Below are 17420 nucleotides of genomic sequence, written 5' to 3' on the forward strand. Positions count from 1 at the left end.
CCTCTATCTCCACAGCAGTCACAAAACTGTGTATGAAGTGGTGGTGTAGGAGCCAATGGGCATAAAACCAGAGAAAAAAGAGGCATCAGTGTTGCTGTGATTACATGCTGGTTCCCACTTGTTCAAATATTCATGGAGATTAGTCAGCCTGATATGCATTGTTTCCATTTCTGCTCCCAAGAAAGTGGTTACATCCAAGCACAAATCGTTTCTATATACAGTGACTCTGTTACTTCGATTATCACAGAAGCACTGTTTGGATAATAATTTTATTTGTGTAGTTGGGAGTAGAATTATGGCACTCCTGCTGGAAATTGACAATGAAAAATTATTACAGAATACTAAAAAATTATAAAAATAGAATAAACTCCTCTTATCTTCTCGGTTACGGGTTCCTATGTTCCGAAGTTCAGATTATTTTAATGTGTTTGATTAGAACTAACCACATGATTTAAATAACAATCATTTGGCATTAAGAGAAAGTATCTAGTTCTCCTTAAGAGAGGAGAAAAAAGACTTCTGGTTCGGCTACCAACTTCCCTCCAAACCCCCAGCCTCAGTCACTTAAATTACTTGATTGTGCTTACCTTTAAAAGTTTTTAAATAAAATCAGTAGAAATTGTGGAGGCAGCAGAGCACTGAACACTGCACCAATACTGCGGAATCTTTGGTTGTGTTTTTTTTTTTTTTCAGTAAGAAATTTCAGTGAGAAATTTTATTATGCCTAAATATAGTAAAATTGCTGCCTTCACCACTACAAAAAACTCTACCAGCTAAGGCCATGTTCCACACAAAGGAGTTTGTCTATGGATTATAGAGCAGGACTGTGGCAAAGAAAAAGCCTTGAGGCAGCAAGAACAGAAGAAAGGGTGTACTTAAAACAAGTTTGGCCTTTTCTCCATACTTTCATCAAAGGAAGGAAATACATTGCTATTATTGACTGAAACACTGCAGTGAGATTTGCTTTACCTAAATGTTCCCAAAGATCTGACTGTGGGTGTACGTCTGCACTTGCAGCTCTGTTACCAAGTCATCAGAAGATCTTGTGGAGTGAAAGGTCAGCAGATATGCAGAACTGAGAGGGATCTGTGAACTTTCCCCTTGCTAAGAAAATGCTAGAGTAATGAAATATTGCAAATAACTGTGGTTTGGCAACACAGCTCTAATACATGCTGTGTTACACACAAGCCAGAATGTCAAGTTTGGAGATCAGGATTAAAAAATAACAAATCCTAAACAAGACAATTTCTTAGCCAGTGTATCTCGTCAGTATCCTCCTGTCCTGAAAACCCTTTTTATTTTACTCATGAAGTAATCAGCAGTGAAACCAGGCCTACTTTTATTTAGAAACTGAAAGTTAGCTGTACTGCTCTAGTTCAGATTTTGACATCTTCCTGGCTTTGAATTGTGCATTAAAAAATACAAGGACCTCTATCCAGATCAGTAGCCTGTCTGAATAGAATCCCAGAATAATTGAGGTTGGAAGGGACCTCTGGAGATCACCTGGTCTGACCCTCCTGCCAAGCAGAGTCACCTAGATCACCATTTTCCCCACCGGCAGAAACTCCAGTAAGACCCAAGATTACTCCACATCTTCTTGACATAACTTTCCAGTTCACTGTGGACACAATTTGGGCAGCCTCCCACAGAAGAAGTGAGCAATGGATGTTACACGGTCATGTCTTGCTGGCCTTGGCTTGCTGGGTGTTTTGGATGGCACCTGGAGGTTACAATAAGCAAAGCTGTCTCTCTCAAACCAAAGATACTATTTCTTCACCCCGAAGCTTGCCTTACTATGTAAACATCATCATTGCACTCTGTCCGAAGAGGGCTGTTTTATATCAGTAATGAGACTTAATTTAACTCTGCGTGCGCTGAGTCACAGCGAGGTTATGTGGCCTCACTGTGCATGCCTGGGGGAAGGTAGGACTCCTCTGAATGCGTGGAGCACATTTTCTGAACCTGCTTGTCTCACACATCTTAAATGATGCTTTGTGATATACCGGTAGATGCAGTCACTTCATTTTTAAAGCGTGAAGAACACAAAGTCGATTTTTAAGGACTCTGCTCTTCCCTCAGTGACTTCAGACACAATACCTTACCCAAACAAGTGAAGCAGCAGCGATAACGAATTTGGGAGCGAGAAATGCAAACCAACAAACAACCGCCCTTACTGCCAACCCCTTGGCATGGCTGTGGCCAGCTCCCGCGGCCAGGCACCCCACCAAGGGGCTGGGAGCGGGTGGTTCCATCTCCCAGCGCTGCCACAGCCCGGCACCGCTCTCCCTGAACCCTGAGGCGAGGGAAGGTGCAACGGGGAGCCCCCCGCAGCCCGGTGAGCTCCCTCCGATACTGATACTGACAGCCCTGCCTGCGTGCTTCCCCCTGTACTCAGCTCTGGTGAGGCCGCACCTCGAGTACTGTGTTCAGTTTTGGGCCCCTCACTACAAGAAGGACATGGACGTGCTCGAGCGAGTCCAGAGAAGGGCAACGAAGCTGGTGAGGGGTCTGGAGAACAAGTCTTAAAAGGAGCGGCTGAGGGAGCTGGGGTTGTTCAGCCTGGAGAAGAGGAGGCTCAGGGGTGACCTTATCGCTCTCTACAGTTACCTTAAAGGAGGCTGTAGAGAGGTGGGGGTTGGTCTGTTCTCCCACGTGCCTGGTGACAGGACGAGGGGGAATGGGCTAAAGTTGTGCCAGGGGAGGTTTAGGTTGGATGTTAGGAAGAACTTCTTTACTGAAAGGGCTGTTACGCATTGGAATAGGCTGCCCAGGGAAGTGGTTGAGTCACCATCCCTGGAGGTCTTTAAAAGACGTTTAGATGTAGAGCTTAGTGATATGGTTTAGTGGAGGACTTGTTAGTGTTAGGTCAGAGGTTGGACTCGGTGATCTTGGAGGTCTCTTCCAACCTAGATGATTCTGTCATTCCCGCTCCCCCTCCCCGGCGCTCCGGGCCGCGGAGGCCCCGCCGCCCCCCCCCTCAGCGCCTCTCCCCGCTCCGGAGGCGGTGCCACGCCGCAGGGCAGGCGGAAGGAAAGGGCTCGGCGGCGCGGCCTCGGGCTCAGCCTCTCCCCTCCCCGGGGCCCAGCTTCCCCCCGCCCCGGCGACGAGCGGCTGCGGCCGGGGCCGCCGGGTGGCTGCCGGGGCCGCCCAGCGCGGCGCAGCCAATGGTGGGCGGCGGGGCGGGCTGCGAGGCGCCGGGCCGCCCGCTGCGGGAGCCCAGCGGCCGGGGGAAGGCAGCCCTCAGTCGGCCGCTGCCGCCGAGGGGGGGAGCCGGCCACCGGCAGAGCCATGAAGGACCGCCGGGGGGACCCGCGCCGCCGGGCGTGAACCGCAAGCTCTGCCGGCGGAGCCTCGGAGGAGGAGGAAGGGGAGGGGGGGGAGGAAGGATGAGCCGCATGCTGCAGGAGGCGGCCCGGAGGGTGCAGTGGAGCCGGTCGAGCTCCGCCAAGAGGGCTGCGTGCCTGGTGGCCGCCGCCTACGGGCTCCGGCTCCTCTACCCCGTCATCCGGCGGCGCCTGAGGCGGGCGGGCGGCGGGGCGGGCAAGCAAGATGCCGGCCGGGGGGAGCCGCGGGGCGCCGGCTGCCCGGGCAGAGCCCCCCCGGCGGTGAACGCGGAGTTCTTCAGGCAGCTGCTGGAGCTCCGCAAGCTGTTCTTCCCCAAGCTGGTGAGCGCCGAGCTGGGCTTGCTGTGCCTCCACTCCGTTGCGCTGGTTTCCAGGACCTTCCTCTCCATCTATGTGGCAGCGCTCGACGGGAAGATCGTGAAGAGCATCGTGGAGAAGGAGCCCAGGAGCTTCGTGGTCAAGTTGATCAAATGGCTGATGATCGCCATCCCGGCCACTTTCGTGAACAGCACCATACGGTACCTGGAGTGCAAGCTGGCCCTCGCCTTCCGCACGCGCCTGGTGCACCATGCCTACGAGACCTACTTCACCAACCAGACCTACTACAAGGTGATCAGCATGGACGGGAGGCTGGCCAACCCCGACCAGTCCCTCACCGAGGACATCATGATGTTCTCGCAGTCGGTGGCGCATCTCTACTCCAACCTCACCAAGCCCATCCTGGATGTCATGCTCACCTCCTACACCCTCATCCGCACGGCGCGGTCCCGGGGCGCCAACCCCATCGGGCCCACGGTCTTGGCTGGGCTCGTCGTCTACGCCACGGCCCGCGTGCTCAAAGCCTGCTCGCCCAAGTTCGGCAAGCTGGTGGCTGAGGAGGCTCACAAGAAGGGCTACCTGCGCTTCATGCACTCACGCATCATTGCCAATGTGGAAGAGATCGCTTTCTACCGGGGGCACAAGGTAAGGAGGACAGAATCTGAGGGTGCTGGGTTTGCTCCAGCAGTGCCCGAGCTGACCTGCACTTCCCCTGCCGCCCTCTCCGAGCACTTTGAGTCCCTCTGACATTTAAACCTGTTTACAGCTAGCACTTCCCGTTTCCTAGGAAAATGCAATCTCACAGGCAGTGTCTGGGGGGAGCAGAGCGTAGTTCCCTTATGCTCTGACAGTGTTCCTGTTTTGCAGCCGTACCCTATGCCTTTCTAGAAAGCTAATCGTCGTTATTGTTTTTCTCCCACCCAGTGCATTCCGCTTAACTCTTCCAGGCTTTTTTTTTTTTCCTTCTTTGTTTATGAGCTACCAGATTTAATGCTGCCAAAATCAAAACCAAACCACACCGGAAAGTCGAGGGGAAAACTCTATGATAGTAGAGATCGCTACAACCTTTGACACTCTTTTACATAGCTAAGCAAAGATATAGTCATCAGAGTCTTAAAATAGCTTAAGTACTGTACTTCAGCAGTCGCAGTTACATAAACCAGTGGCTTGTTTTAAAGCCACCTTACCAAGCAATTCTTAGTATTTTATTAGAAGTGAATCTTGGCTGTAAGAGCTTTCAAACGTGATTTGGAAAAACAAGTGGTATCGCATAAGAAAATGAAAACTGGAAGCTAGCCTGACGTATTACTAACACTTCCAGTCCTAGCAGCGATTATATAATGCAAATGGTTTGTTTTGGTAGAAGCAATTGTGCTCTAAAGCTGCCTGTAGTAGCATCTGAAGTGCAGCTAAATTAAACAGTTTCTTCTATTCCCACGTATACTGGCTCGAACAGAACGCATTATGTCACACTGACTTGGAACTGTCTTTGACTTGTTAAACCTCTTGGGATAATTCTCTCTTCCTCTAGACCGCTCACAAAAACAAGAAGCATTGCATTTCAGTGATGAGCCCTGCAAGTCAGAGATAATTGATCCCCAAATGCTTTCCAATTTGAGAAGTTTCAGTTGCTGTGAAACTCTACAGCTGCATCTTCATTAAAAGGGTGTAGAATCAATCTTACTTTGATTGCTAGAATCAGCTATAGTGACTGCCTGGTATGTTGTTCCTGTATATATCAGAGATCTTAAAAGAACTGAAAACTTGCCAGTGGGCCATCCAGGGACAATGATGTAAATAAGAACCAGGTCTGCTGACTCCCCTAAAGCTGCGTACTTTTGCTGAGAGAGTGCAGCACTGTGAAGATGAAGTACCACACAGTAAATGAGATTTAAAAGCCACAACTCTGGATAATTGATTAGTTTGTGCACATATGTGAATGTACTTGTGTGGCACATACATGTTTGTTGCATTGTATAAATGTTTTATTTATTTTTATTTTTTTTAACTGTAGGTAGAACTGAAACAACTGCAAAAAAGCTACAAGGCTTTGACAGATCAAATGAATCTCATTTTATCCAAACGCTTGTGGTACATCATGATAGAGCAGTTCCTGATGAAGTATGTCTGGAGTAGCTGTGGTATGATTATGGTCGCTGTGCCCATCATCACTGCAACGGGATTTGCGGATGGCGGTAATAGCTTTTTTACTGATTTCCAAATGTTTCTTCAATACTTCCTCAAAAGACTATCCTTTCCTTAAATGTTGTTCAGATTTATTTACTGTGCACAGACTTTATTACCAGATCCATGTCTCATGGATAACTTTCAGGCACAGGAAGTCAGCTGAGGAAGGAGCAATGCAAAAGATACAGCTTCAAACATAGACCCGATAAACGGCATGAATTCAGGATGCTGGTGTGACATGAGATTGTAATGACACTTGCAGTCCTGTTCACTAGTTTGTTGGGATGGCATGCTGATTCTTGCAACATCTCCCGCTATTTTACAAACTGATACTTACTAACATTCCTAGAGAGCTTATCTCCTCATCCCACAAACCATACTGTAATTACAATTAGTTATTCTATTACATGTTGGCCTGTTAGGAACCACTATTTTCCCCTGACTCACTGAGGGAAGAGGGATGATGTTGATATTTCAGGCTTGCATGGCATCATTTTTGACATCCTGTCACAGCTTTCCAGGAAGTGGTAGAAGACTCAAGTCATTTGTTATTGCAGATGGTATAAGAAAAAGAGAGCAGAAAAAAAGGGCAATTAGGGAGTGGTAAAGACGAGTCAGGGAGTTTGCTTCAACAGGTTTCCTTATGCACAACTCGAACCACAGGATATATTACAAATTTTCTGGGATTCATTAAGTGTAGATGATACAGTGTAAGCAGAAGGATGCATTCTATGTTTGATACGTTTAACCAGGAATGAATGGATTGTTTTCAGTGTAGGTCTTGGTAATTACATTCCAAATCAGGGCTGTCCAACTGGACAAGCTTGGTTCAACCTGCCCTCACGTTATTTAGCTGGCTTGCAGTTGTGCTTGCACGTGGCTGGGTTTTCAGCTGCCTGAGCCACTGGCCGTCACATGGCTCAGGAGGGCACTATATCAGGACCAAGGCTGGCATCTGGGTAACGGCATCAGAAATACCAGGAGGTCCTATTCCCAACAGACTAATTCGTAGCAAGGCATTTTACGTCATGCAACTAGTGAAGGTTTTCAGCACAACAGAGAAGCGATTAATCAGTTTAAGAGTCTGTCTGCTAGCATGAGAATGAGTGCAGTCAAGACCACACATTGTAAGTATCTCGCTGGTATTAACAGCATGAATTGAAAAATGAAAAAGAATGTCCTTTGCGGGGATTAAGTCACAGTGAAAGTGTATGGAACAAATGAGTGATAATTGATTTGCGTGCATGCTAAACTAAATAACATTCCTGTTACTCATGGATATTCTTTTGATAAATACTTTTCAAATGTGGGAGAAAAAAAAAAGACAAGGAGATAGCTCATGTTGTAAAGCAGCAGAATATTTGCTACCAGCAACACAAAATGTTAAAGCACAGAACTTATTATCGAGCCCAGAGGCATATCATAATGATGCTTCATAAACACATTATTAATAATGACAAATCAACACTGTCAAGATCGGCTAGAAGTATAACAGCTATTCAAATAATAGAGCAGACTTGAACTTTGAACGAACATTGATCTAGCTGGTAAAACAGTGCTTCATGTCTCAGCAGGTCAGAAGCAAGTTGGTTCAAATCTGAAGGACTAGATGGGCTGGATTCATTACTTTAGGACATTCATTACTTTAGAATTGGTATCAAAAAACCAGTATCATGATCAGACCTGAGATTTCAGGTATATATAACCTCTCTGCCCTGTTACAGTGTCTCACTTTAAACACAGGAGGCAAGCTGTATGAAAAATGTCTGGGGAAAAAAGTTAGAGAAAAGCAATCTTGGTGGGTTAGGCATGTAATATTAGAGACCGTGTTTCAGAACAGCAAAATGCTCATAAATTCTGTGTAGTTTTAATTTTTCAAATACCCCCAGAATTATGCCTGAAATGACTGATGCAGCGGTTTGTCGAGATCTCCAAACTATTGGGAAATGAGCTAGCCTGGGTGCTGGAAGCAGATTAAAAAAAATTCATTCAAGAGGAATACTGCATTAGTGTAGTTAAGACATGGGCGGTTCCTAAATGACATACTTTTGATAGTTCTATGTACCCTGCATGGGCTATACTCCAAACAAGACCAGTTAAATTTGGTTCTCTGAGAAGGAAGAAACAAATTTCAGTTTAGTTTATAGTAATGAATTAACTGAAGGTTACTCTTCTTGGAGTGACAATGATGTTCCAAAGAAGTGAGAACTACATGAGCAAGAGTTTTGTAATACCTCCTTTCATTGCAAGCGGTTTCCTGTCTTTTTTAATAAAAACATACCTCTCATTGCATTCCAGGTGGCTAGATTACATGCAACTAGTTGATGGTGTACTGGTGCTGTATAATTTAATCTAGAAAATAGGAACACGTGTCTCACTTACTAAAAAGTTACAAGACCATCTGAGGACAGAAAAAGGAATATATAGTGTATATGAACAAATTTATTAAATGAGAAGTTTATAAAGTTTTCCCTAAATGATATATAGCCTATTTCAGTGATTTAGATGTAATTTTGTAGGGATATCTTTTTGAATGTGTGAATAAAATAAAAAAAAACAACAAACAAACCACAGTTAGATTGAAGTACCTAATGAGGACAGAAAGATACATACATCTGGCTTTGACACTGCATGTAGATGTCTGGACAGTAGATTTCTACAACCTGATCTTGTCGGTGAAATGAGGCAGTTACCAAGAAAAAAAAATACTGTTTGCTATACTCTTGTTCTTTGGTCAGATAAACAGAGAAGCTGTGTTGTTAGAGAAGAATACTTTATTTAAACGCATGCCTTTAATAATCAAATAACTTGCTGCATTCTTACAGAAATGTTGCCAAGTTTGCATCGATATGAATGTTTCATTTTAAGTGAGTAAAACAAGGCTGAAAACAAATAATTGCAAAACCAGTAAACGTTCTATCAGAAATCTGTTTCAAATTAGGTTTCACTTTTTCATATTCTGAAAAATTTCAGTTGCGTAATTATGTATTAAAAGGAAATTATCAAGGTAGAGAAACAGTATAAAAGAATAGGAGGTATTGCATAAGAAGATGAATTCCTTATATTCCCACTTATTGTTCCCAAGCTGTCTATGCTAATTGCATTCACCAGATCTTTCCAAAGGGTAGTTGTTGTAGAGTTAATTTTTTCTTAATTTGAAAGCTGCTTTATAGTGGCTCACATTTTAATCATAATTTATTTGGTAGAGATAATTTTCAGAAGAATATCTAACATTTTTTTTATTTTTTACTTTTAGAGATTGAAGATGGCCAGAAACAGGCAGTGGTTAGTGAAAGAACAGAAACTTTTACTACGTCACGAAACCTGCTGATTTCTGCGGCAGATGCTATTGAAAGGATCATGTCTTCATACAAAGAGGTATCGTACATCAGTCAAATGCGAACCAGAAAGGAAATAAAAGTAAAACAGGATTTACATCTAATGTAAAGTTAAAAAATAGAGATGTTATTTTTAAGGAAAATTCTACTGCAGCTAAATCCATGGAGATCTTTGAAATGACTAGAGTTTGGTCTTTAGATTTAACTCCTCCAAGAGTCAAAAGTGCACAGCTGCCAGTGTGATGCAACACATAAATGTAATTTGTTGTACCTGTCTTCAGGTGTCATCAGAGTACAGTAGAAGTTCCTGGAATCTGAGTGATAAGGGTTCAGATTCCCCCTCTGTTTGGAGCACAGACCTGTATTCAGGTTGTCCTCCTCCCAGTGGGCAGTGTATTGGGACTCGCATGTAGAAAAGTACATGAAATGCAAAAGGAATGGAATGCTTATTTTCTGGCCGCCTAAACCCTAGAGCCATTTTTAGTATTTTCTGAACCTGTTAAATTGTAAATAATTTTGCAAAGTAGAGAAATTTTAGCAGGAAAAAAGTCCACCTTAGGACTGCAGGTAGCCCAGAAATACAGGATGTTCATCTGGAGGATCAGAGAGGTTTCAGGACCTCACCCCAATTCTAGTCAAGTTGGACTTTCACCTGTGTTCTCTCTGGGGGATTTCTCTAGGTGCAGACTGTTAAGCAGAGGAAAAGCTCTGTTATTCTCCTCAACATTTTCTTCTACATTTGGTTCTGTGTTTGTTTAGCTAGTTTTTGCTCATCCTTTTGGTGGGGACCCCTTTTATGGGAGGAGACATGCATTAGCTGGGCAGCTAATCAAAGGCTATGGATTCCATTACTTGGAATCCAGCCATTAATAGCTACAGCTTTTTAAATTGGGAGAGGAGAGGTAGTTTGGCGCCTTCAAATACAGTCTCTGACAAAGCCAGAGCCTGTCTTTTTTTTTCACAAAGTGTTCTTCTCTAATGGACTGTGATTTTGACCTATGCTGCTTTAGCTGTTTTCCTTCTTGACCTCTGCTCTTGTGAGACTGCCAGATAACCTATTATGCACTGATGTTATTCTACTCTATTTTCCATAATTTAGTCATTTATATAATGTACATGGGGACTTACAAACATTGTGGTTTCATTTTTTGGAAACAAAAATCCTTGCAAAGTAGTAGCAACAGCTGAACAAACTCATTTGTTTTATCACGTGGTGAAATTTTAATCCAGGCAGTATGTGATCAAAGATCACTTCTTAGAACCTCCATCTTAATTTTACATTTGTACTTTTCTTCAAGAAATACTGCAGAAATTCAGGCAGTTTCCAAAAAATGATAGTATGCTTCATTCCACTTAAAGTGGTAGTGAAGCTCCAGTTCTTGCCCACTTGATCCACCACAGCAGCCTTCTTCCAGTGAATGTTGCTCAGTTTGCAGGTGAGGTTGGCTCAACTTTTGCTTGCAGCTCAATAGTTTTGGTAGTACTTCGTGTTTTGACAAAGTGAGTTTGTAGAGTCATGGTTTAGAAACTTAATACAAGTTCTGTTTCTTGTGGGGTGCTGTTGGTGCACATTTCATTCATCATGTGCAGGATTTTCTCCATCAAGCGTCGCTGCTATTTGCTAGAAGGGTTACCACTGAATTTGCTAGAAGGACTCCAGTGTGGAGAACGATGTTACAGCTCCTACAGCCTCAGGCGCTGTTAGCCCAGTACTTTTCCCAGCTGTAAATGCAATTACCAACAGGGCAAGACAGTGTCCAACTGATGGAGTTGAAACAGTGGCTGATTACTCTCTTGAAACTGAGTTTTTTGAGATGCTGTAGCTAGTTAACTTGCAGTGGAGTGATGGCCCTGCCTAGTACTCACTTCTGAATCTTGCACAAACAGTGAAGTTTGCACAGGATTGTATCTTGCTCTTCCTATCTTGTTCTCTGCATTTAGTATAAAAACCTGTCTTTTTAAAATCATCTAATCATACCTATGTAATAAGATGCCCAGGTTCAATTTTTTGCTGCCGGCAGATGGAGGCAGTTCTTTGGGAGTTCTTGGCGTGTCAGTGCCTGTGAATAGGAAACCACCAGGACCGGAGATCTGTTCTTTCTGTATTCACCAGGTGGTAACATAGATAAAAGGATTTTAAAAATGAGAAAGCCCTGTAAGAGACCTCACCATTTTAAAAATTCCCAGTTGTAAACCAGGGTCTCAGATTTAGCTCTGGTGCTCTGGCATGCAGTTGATAGGAGAGTCGTTTCTTTTCTGTACCGTATTTTACATTAGCATGTGCCCTGGTGCTACCTGTTTTACACAGGAAAAGCACACCTTTCTCGGGAGGCTTAGGGAACACAGGGAAATGAATAATTATGGGTGTATATTTTTCTCACTGCTGTTGGTCTTTATTTTCCTGGGAAATGCAGATTTTTTTTTTCTTTTGTATGATAGGCTATTCTCAGCTATCTAACGTAGCTGTCCTCCACAGGCTGAAGACTGTACTGATCAGTGGAAAAGAGCAGTCCCTGCAACCTCCTCGTTTACTAGAGCTATAGTGAATTACACTGGCTGAAATCCGTCCCCCTCAAACTGTCTGTTTGCTGGCTGGTAGGAGCTGTGGGTGGCATTTGGGTTAGCACAGAATCTCAACAGAGGAAAATTGATAGGTGACGAAAGATGCATCATTGATCCTTCCACAATAACATCTGAGAAGCAGTGACTTAGAATGGCTGGAAATGGTTTTCGTGAGTCTTTGGCTAAGCATCTAATTGTTTGAATTTGTGTCGTGTAACTGAAATGAGGCATTTACTGTTTTGCAGGTTACTGAGTTAGCAGGATACACTGCCCGTGTCTACAACATGTTTGCTGTTTTCGACGAGGTGAAGAGAGGCATCTACAAAAGAACTGCCGTTATTCAAGAGTCTGAAAACAACAGTAAGAATGGAGATAAAACAGAATTACACATCAATGGGCCCTTAGAAATCAAGGGTAATTAAGTCACATTTTTATATATTCCTCGGGGGGGAATTCCTGGCTGGTGCAACGGGGCAGTAGTTGAACAGAGGTTTTGTTTCTGCAGCAAGTCAGCCTCCAGAGACCATGTTGCCTTCCATTTTATCTTCCTGCTGTTTTGTAACCCTGTGCTTATTTAGTGCTTTTCTAAAACATTTTCACAAAGATTGATCAAGTATATTCTGTGAAAACTTTCAGTGAAAAAGGTATTTCAACTATACTATTAGTGATGGTGGTTGTGGTGGTGGTATTAGTATCTTTACATGGGCAGTGCCTGCTTTCCTCTGACATTTTTTTCCCCAGAAAACTGAGACTGTAACATTTTCATCCTCAAACAGGACATTTTTTGGTGGCTTTGTTTGGGGTAGGAGGGAGACATAGATTGGTTCAGTAGTTTTTGACAAAAATAAGAATTTGTTTTCAGCTACTATCAGCCTTTGCTCATTTTTTCATCATTTAGTGGGAATTGTCAACTGGAAATGGGCTGGCAACTTTACCATTGCCCCCATCTCCCAAATGATCTGATCAACATGCACTTCCTCCTTACAGCTCTTCCTGTCTCTGTCCTGTATCCTTTTGGTGCCACTGTTTTTCTATCTGCACCCTCCCTGAAGCATTTTCTGTGTACATCCCTTTCTTATTATGTTCCATTATGTACCATCTCTCTCCTTTTTTCTCTGAGGTACATCATACAGATTTTGCAACTTTTCCTAATTTTCCCAACAGCCCCCTTCTGCTCCCCATCTCTTCTTTAGTGTTGGAAAGCCTGCTTCCCACCTTCTGGCCTCTGAAAACCAAAATATCAGTTGAGTTGAAGGCACCAGAATGCTCTCTATGAAATATTTTTTTTTACAATTTCAACAGCATTGCCCTTCAGCACGAATTTCTCAACGGTCCTCTGAGAAGGTTCTTCAAAACAGACAGTCTGATGCAGCAGAATAGATAGCTGTGGAAACAGCTGATGTCTTAATCTTGTAAATCTTGGCAATCTTTGGCCGGCACTAAAAGAAATGACATCTTATAGAAAAAAAGGGTTTTAGTTCATTGGGAACAACAAAGTCGTTTTGAGGCTATTTTAGATAAGTACGCATTTTAAAAACAAATACGTTTGGGTGTGACAGAATGCTGTTTGTGTTCCCTTTTGGTTTAGTACAGTAATAGGCTGCTCCTTTTTTTTCTACAGCCTTTTCCTGAGGTTTGATTCCTCCACAGAGGCACATTTCATCTGACTTGAATTCCTCCTAAGTCGTGGTGACTAGTGTTTGCTACCGAGTGCTTGCAGGCTTTCAGAGGCAGCTAGCCAATACAAAACATTAGGACGCAAGGACTTAGACGGAATTTAGGCCAGATGAATCTAGGCCACAGGTTCCATATTATTTTTATGACAGGTTCCATTGTATACTGGTTTTCCTCCTGTCTTTCAGTCTTGATACTTCAGAAATCCCTGCACAGTGGATTTATATGAGGATGAAAGAACACGTGCTCACAACGTGTATGTCTCCATTGTTAGAAAAGAAAAAATGTAATATTCAGCTTCTCCAAAGGCTTTTTCAACACGTACTCTTTTTAAATCATCCAAAGTAAACTTATGTCCCTAAATAATGCTTGTGCTGTGTGCCTTGCGTTCACTATTATCCATACGACCAGCGTGAAAATAGGAAAAACATTAGAATATTTTAACAGGCAGTAATATCGCTATATCTGTTGTGTATATAACAATTTGGAATTTTAAAGTTGAAATATAATTGTGTACATCTTGCAGAAGTACTGGCAAGTTGTATTTCTGATTATGTCCAACAAGCTTTAAAGGCATGCTAAGCCTGCAGTCAAACACTCTGAACTTGGGAAATGAGAATTAAGTTTTCTTAATATTTACTTGGCTTACTATTTTGTATCATAGCTTTTTTTTTATTTACAATTTCTCTCCTGTACCCAAGTGCTTCAAAAATATGCGTGAATTTTGCAGAATTTGCTTGAGATTGTCTCCACAGAAAATTATCCTTCATATAGGCAGATGAATGCTAACTCCAGTGGGTGTATGCATGCTGAGTGACTGGTATGGCCCTCTTTTACTAAAGTATGTCTTGGCCAAATCTGTCAAAATCTGTGATGTGGTTGATCTCTCATTTGCATACCAGGTGCTTTTGAGGAGTCTGAAGGCAGTAGAGCCTGCTATGATAAAGCTGCAATTTTTTTTTTTGACAGCAAAACACTTTTGTTTTCCGTAATTTCATGTTGAACACCGCAGAACTGTTTTAAATATAACTTACTTTAGGAAAAAAAAAAGAACACTTGGGCTGATACATGACACATAAATTTTTGCCCAGTTTGTTATAGTTTGACAAAGTTTGAAGAACTTGAACAAAGAGCCTCCTAAAGGAAAATGTAAAACTTCAAGTTACCTGAAGGAAATACTACCAGATCCCTTTATAATAAACTCAACTTTTCTTTAATTCCATTTTTCTTTATTCAGATTAGTCTAAGTTTTAAAATGTGCAGCCTTCTAATACAGAGGGGGATTCTTTTTTCTTTGCATCTGGTGCATAAAGATAATTTCTGGTACTTGTCTTGGAACCCAGCTGTTGGGTTTTGTTAGGCAAATCCATCTGCAGGCAACCAAGAAGGTAGAGTTGATTTCTTTTTTAATTATTCCCAGAAGAGTTTGTTTCCAAGTCCATGTGTTATATACATCCAAATGTCTGATGGGCATTGTATATTTACATTTGCCACTAACCCAGATAGTAAATATAGCTATTGGAGTGAAATAATATTATAGAGGTTTCCACAAATACTTCTCAGACTTTTACACTGTCTGTGGCTTCAAAAAGAGATAGAAGCGAGCCACTAAATATTTTATCCTTTGCTCTTGTTTCTGGGGGAGGCTGAACTGGGCTTACAGTTTCAGAGCGGGTAGCAAAAGGAGATTCCATTTTCCAGTGAAATCTCCAACAGAAGGTGGACTAGACTGCCTGTGTCCAAGGCTATCCTTGAACTTTCTTACTGATTGATAACGACCACCTATTTAAAACAAAATACAACAAATACAGGTAGGATGTGAATAAATGTCTCTTTGTAGTGCATTATATATTTCTAATGCATACTGTGCATTATATTTATAATGAAATTTTGGATCCGTTACACACTTTTGGCTAATACTGACTGTGTCTTTCTGACCACCTAAGATACATTACCCAGATTTTTTATTCAAGTTGAAACTCACCAATTTATACTTCTCAGCTGTGCACAAAGGCTGCAAGATACTGCTTAATGGGAGGTTTCCAAAAAATTAAACGTTGGTGTTTTCTTTCTTTTTTTTTTTCTAGGAAAAGTTATTGATGTTGAACATGGAATTATTTGTGAAAATGTTCCAATTATTACTCCGAATGGCGATGTGGTGGTTTCCAGACTAAACTTCAAAGTAAGATGATATGCAAGAATCTTCTGATTGTTGCCATCCCATTAACATAAACAACACAGAATTCATGTACCTTATGTTAAGTACTTGGAGGAGCATATGGATAAAAGGGGAAGTCCAGAAAGGTAGGCATAGTAGCTCGACAGAGGCAGACATGTGTAGTTTATCCTGCTCAAAGAAAGAGAAGAGAGGATTTCTGGTGCTGTTTCCATCTGAAAAAGGAGACCTGGGATTTTCAAGGGCATATATGAGAGTCTGCATCCGTTTTACTTAATCTCGGTGAAATTGGGATGCTTTATTCACATGGGCTCCTTTTAAGGTCTGTGTTCACAGCAACAGTGAAAAAAACTTAGTATGTAGTTAGTTTTAGCTGATGATCACAAAGAGCAGTACTAATAGTTGACAGTATAGTTCACAAGCCTTTACTCGGTAAAAGTGGAGTCTTTACTCAGTGAAAACTTGGATTGTTTTTAAAAATCTTTTACAGATACCACTCGGTAGATGCTTGCGATTTTAATTGTTGACCTTCACTGAATTACTCCCATGCATATCCTGATGTACCAGTGCAGATGTTACTATTTTTAAAAATAGTTGAAATTACCGGAACGCTAACTTGAATAATTCCAGCAGGTCCTTTAATTTAGCTAAAGCAAAGTGTTCCTCTTGTCACCTCTATGCAGTACAGGCATTAGCAACTAGAAGGACAGGGTCCTACTTATAGCAAGGCTTCCTATGGCTCCAGTGTAGGAATTTCAAATTTGTAAAATTACAACATTACAGTCAAGGAGACAGGTCTATTTATTTGTCTCCGCAGACAAAACCAACAAAAATTATAATGTAACAGTCAGTATATTTATATAAAACATTGACATTGTAATTATGCATATATATATACTCCTATGTACGCATGTTAATATTTAAATGAATAAAACCAAGTGTATTGCACCCAAAATAACACTGGTAATTAAGTAGGAAAGGACAACATGAAGTAATTTTTCCAAATCATTTGATCTGGCTCACATAGCTTAAATTATTATTACCGATGGGCATAGTACTGCTCTGTATGCCATCAATAACTTTGGGCCTGATCCGCATTAGAATAATTGATTCTGACTGCGATGTATTGATCTTTTGATATAATTAGCATACCATATAGGAACACTCGGACATTATAGAAGTTATTTTCATTATTATACCTAATTCCACTGTTTCCAGAATGTTTGCATAAAAAAATGTGCAGGTGATTAATGAAAAGGGTTGATAATTTGATATAAATGCTTGCATATCTCCCTCTAGGGTTCTTAGAGCACCTTGTGTCATATCTACTGCACAGTAACATATTTTCATTTTCGTTATTATTGTAGGTCGAGGAGGGCATGAATCTTTTAATCACTGGTCCTAATGGCTGTGGAAAGAGTTCGCTTTTCAGAATTCTAAGCGGTTTGTGGCCTGTGTATGAAGGAGTTCTCTACAAACCCCCACCGCAGCACATGTTTTATATACCACAAAGGTATGTGTTTTGCTCAAGGTGATACCTTTTCTGGTTACATGCATTTTGACCCTGCTTCTCTTATTTTCCATCTGTGATATCTAGAGCCCAGTTACAAGGTGGTGAGCACCACCTCAGCTGTACTGAGAGAGCTAAAAGAAGAGATTGCTTTTTGTTGGTTATTCAAATCTTTAGTCATTGACAAGGGGTAGCTCAAATGTGATGGACACTACGCTTCCCTGATGGCGAAAGAGTCCTTTATGATTGGGATCAAGGGAACTGACTAGAATCTGAAACAAATTTGAAATAGACTTAATAGGTCGTAATTC

General features: G+C 42.1%; 1 protein-coding gene across 2 annotated transcripts in view; it reads left to right on the forward strand.

Annotated features, from left to right (window-relative positions):
* The first annotated feature begins 2865 nt into the window (after positions 1–2865).
* Positions 2866–17420, forward strand: part of ABCD2 (ATP binding cassette subfamily D member 2) — a 49044-nt gene continuing 34489 nt past the window's right edge. The window contains exons 1-6 of one of the 2 annotated variants that reach the window (XM_083847858.1): positions 2866–4307; positions 5677–5857; positions 9106–9227; positions 11995–12163; positions 15511–15605; positions 16967–17112. In XM_083847858.1, coding sequence (XP_083703984.1) covers positions 3165–4307; positions 5677–5857; positions 9106–9227; positions 11995–12163; positions 15511–15605; positions 16967–17112 — 1856 coding nt within the window. In that variant the 5' untranslated portion in view covers positions 2866–3164. The remainder of the gene's footprint in view (positions 4308–5676; positions 5858–9105; positions 9228–11994; positions 12164–15510; positions 15606–16966; positions 17113–17420) is intronic. The other variant, XM_083847857.1, reaches the window with a different exon arrangement.

This window comes from Anser anser (genome assembly GCF_964211835.1).
Source record: "Anser anser genome assembly, chromosome: 1".
NCBI lineage: Eukaryota > Metazoa > Chordata > Aves > Anseriformes > Anatidae > Anser > Anser anser.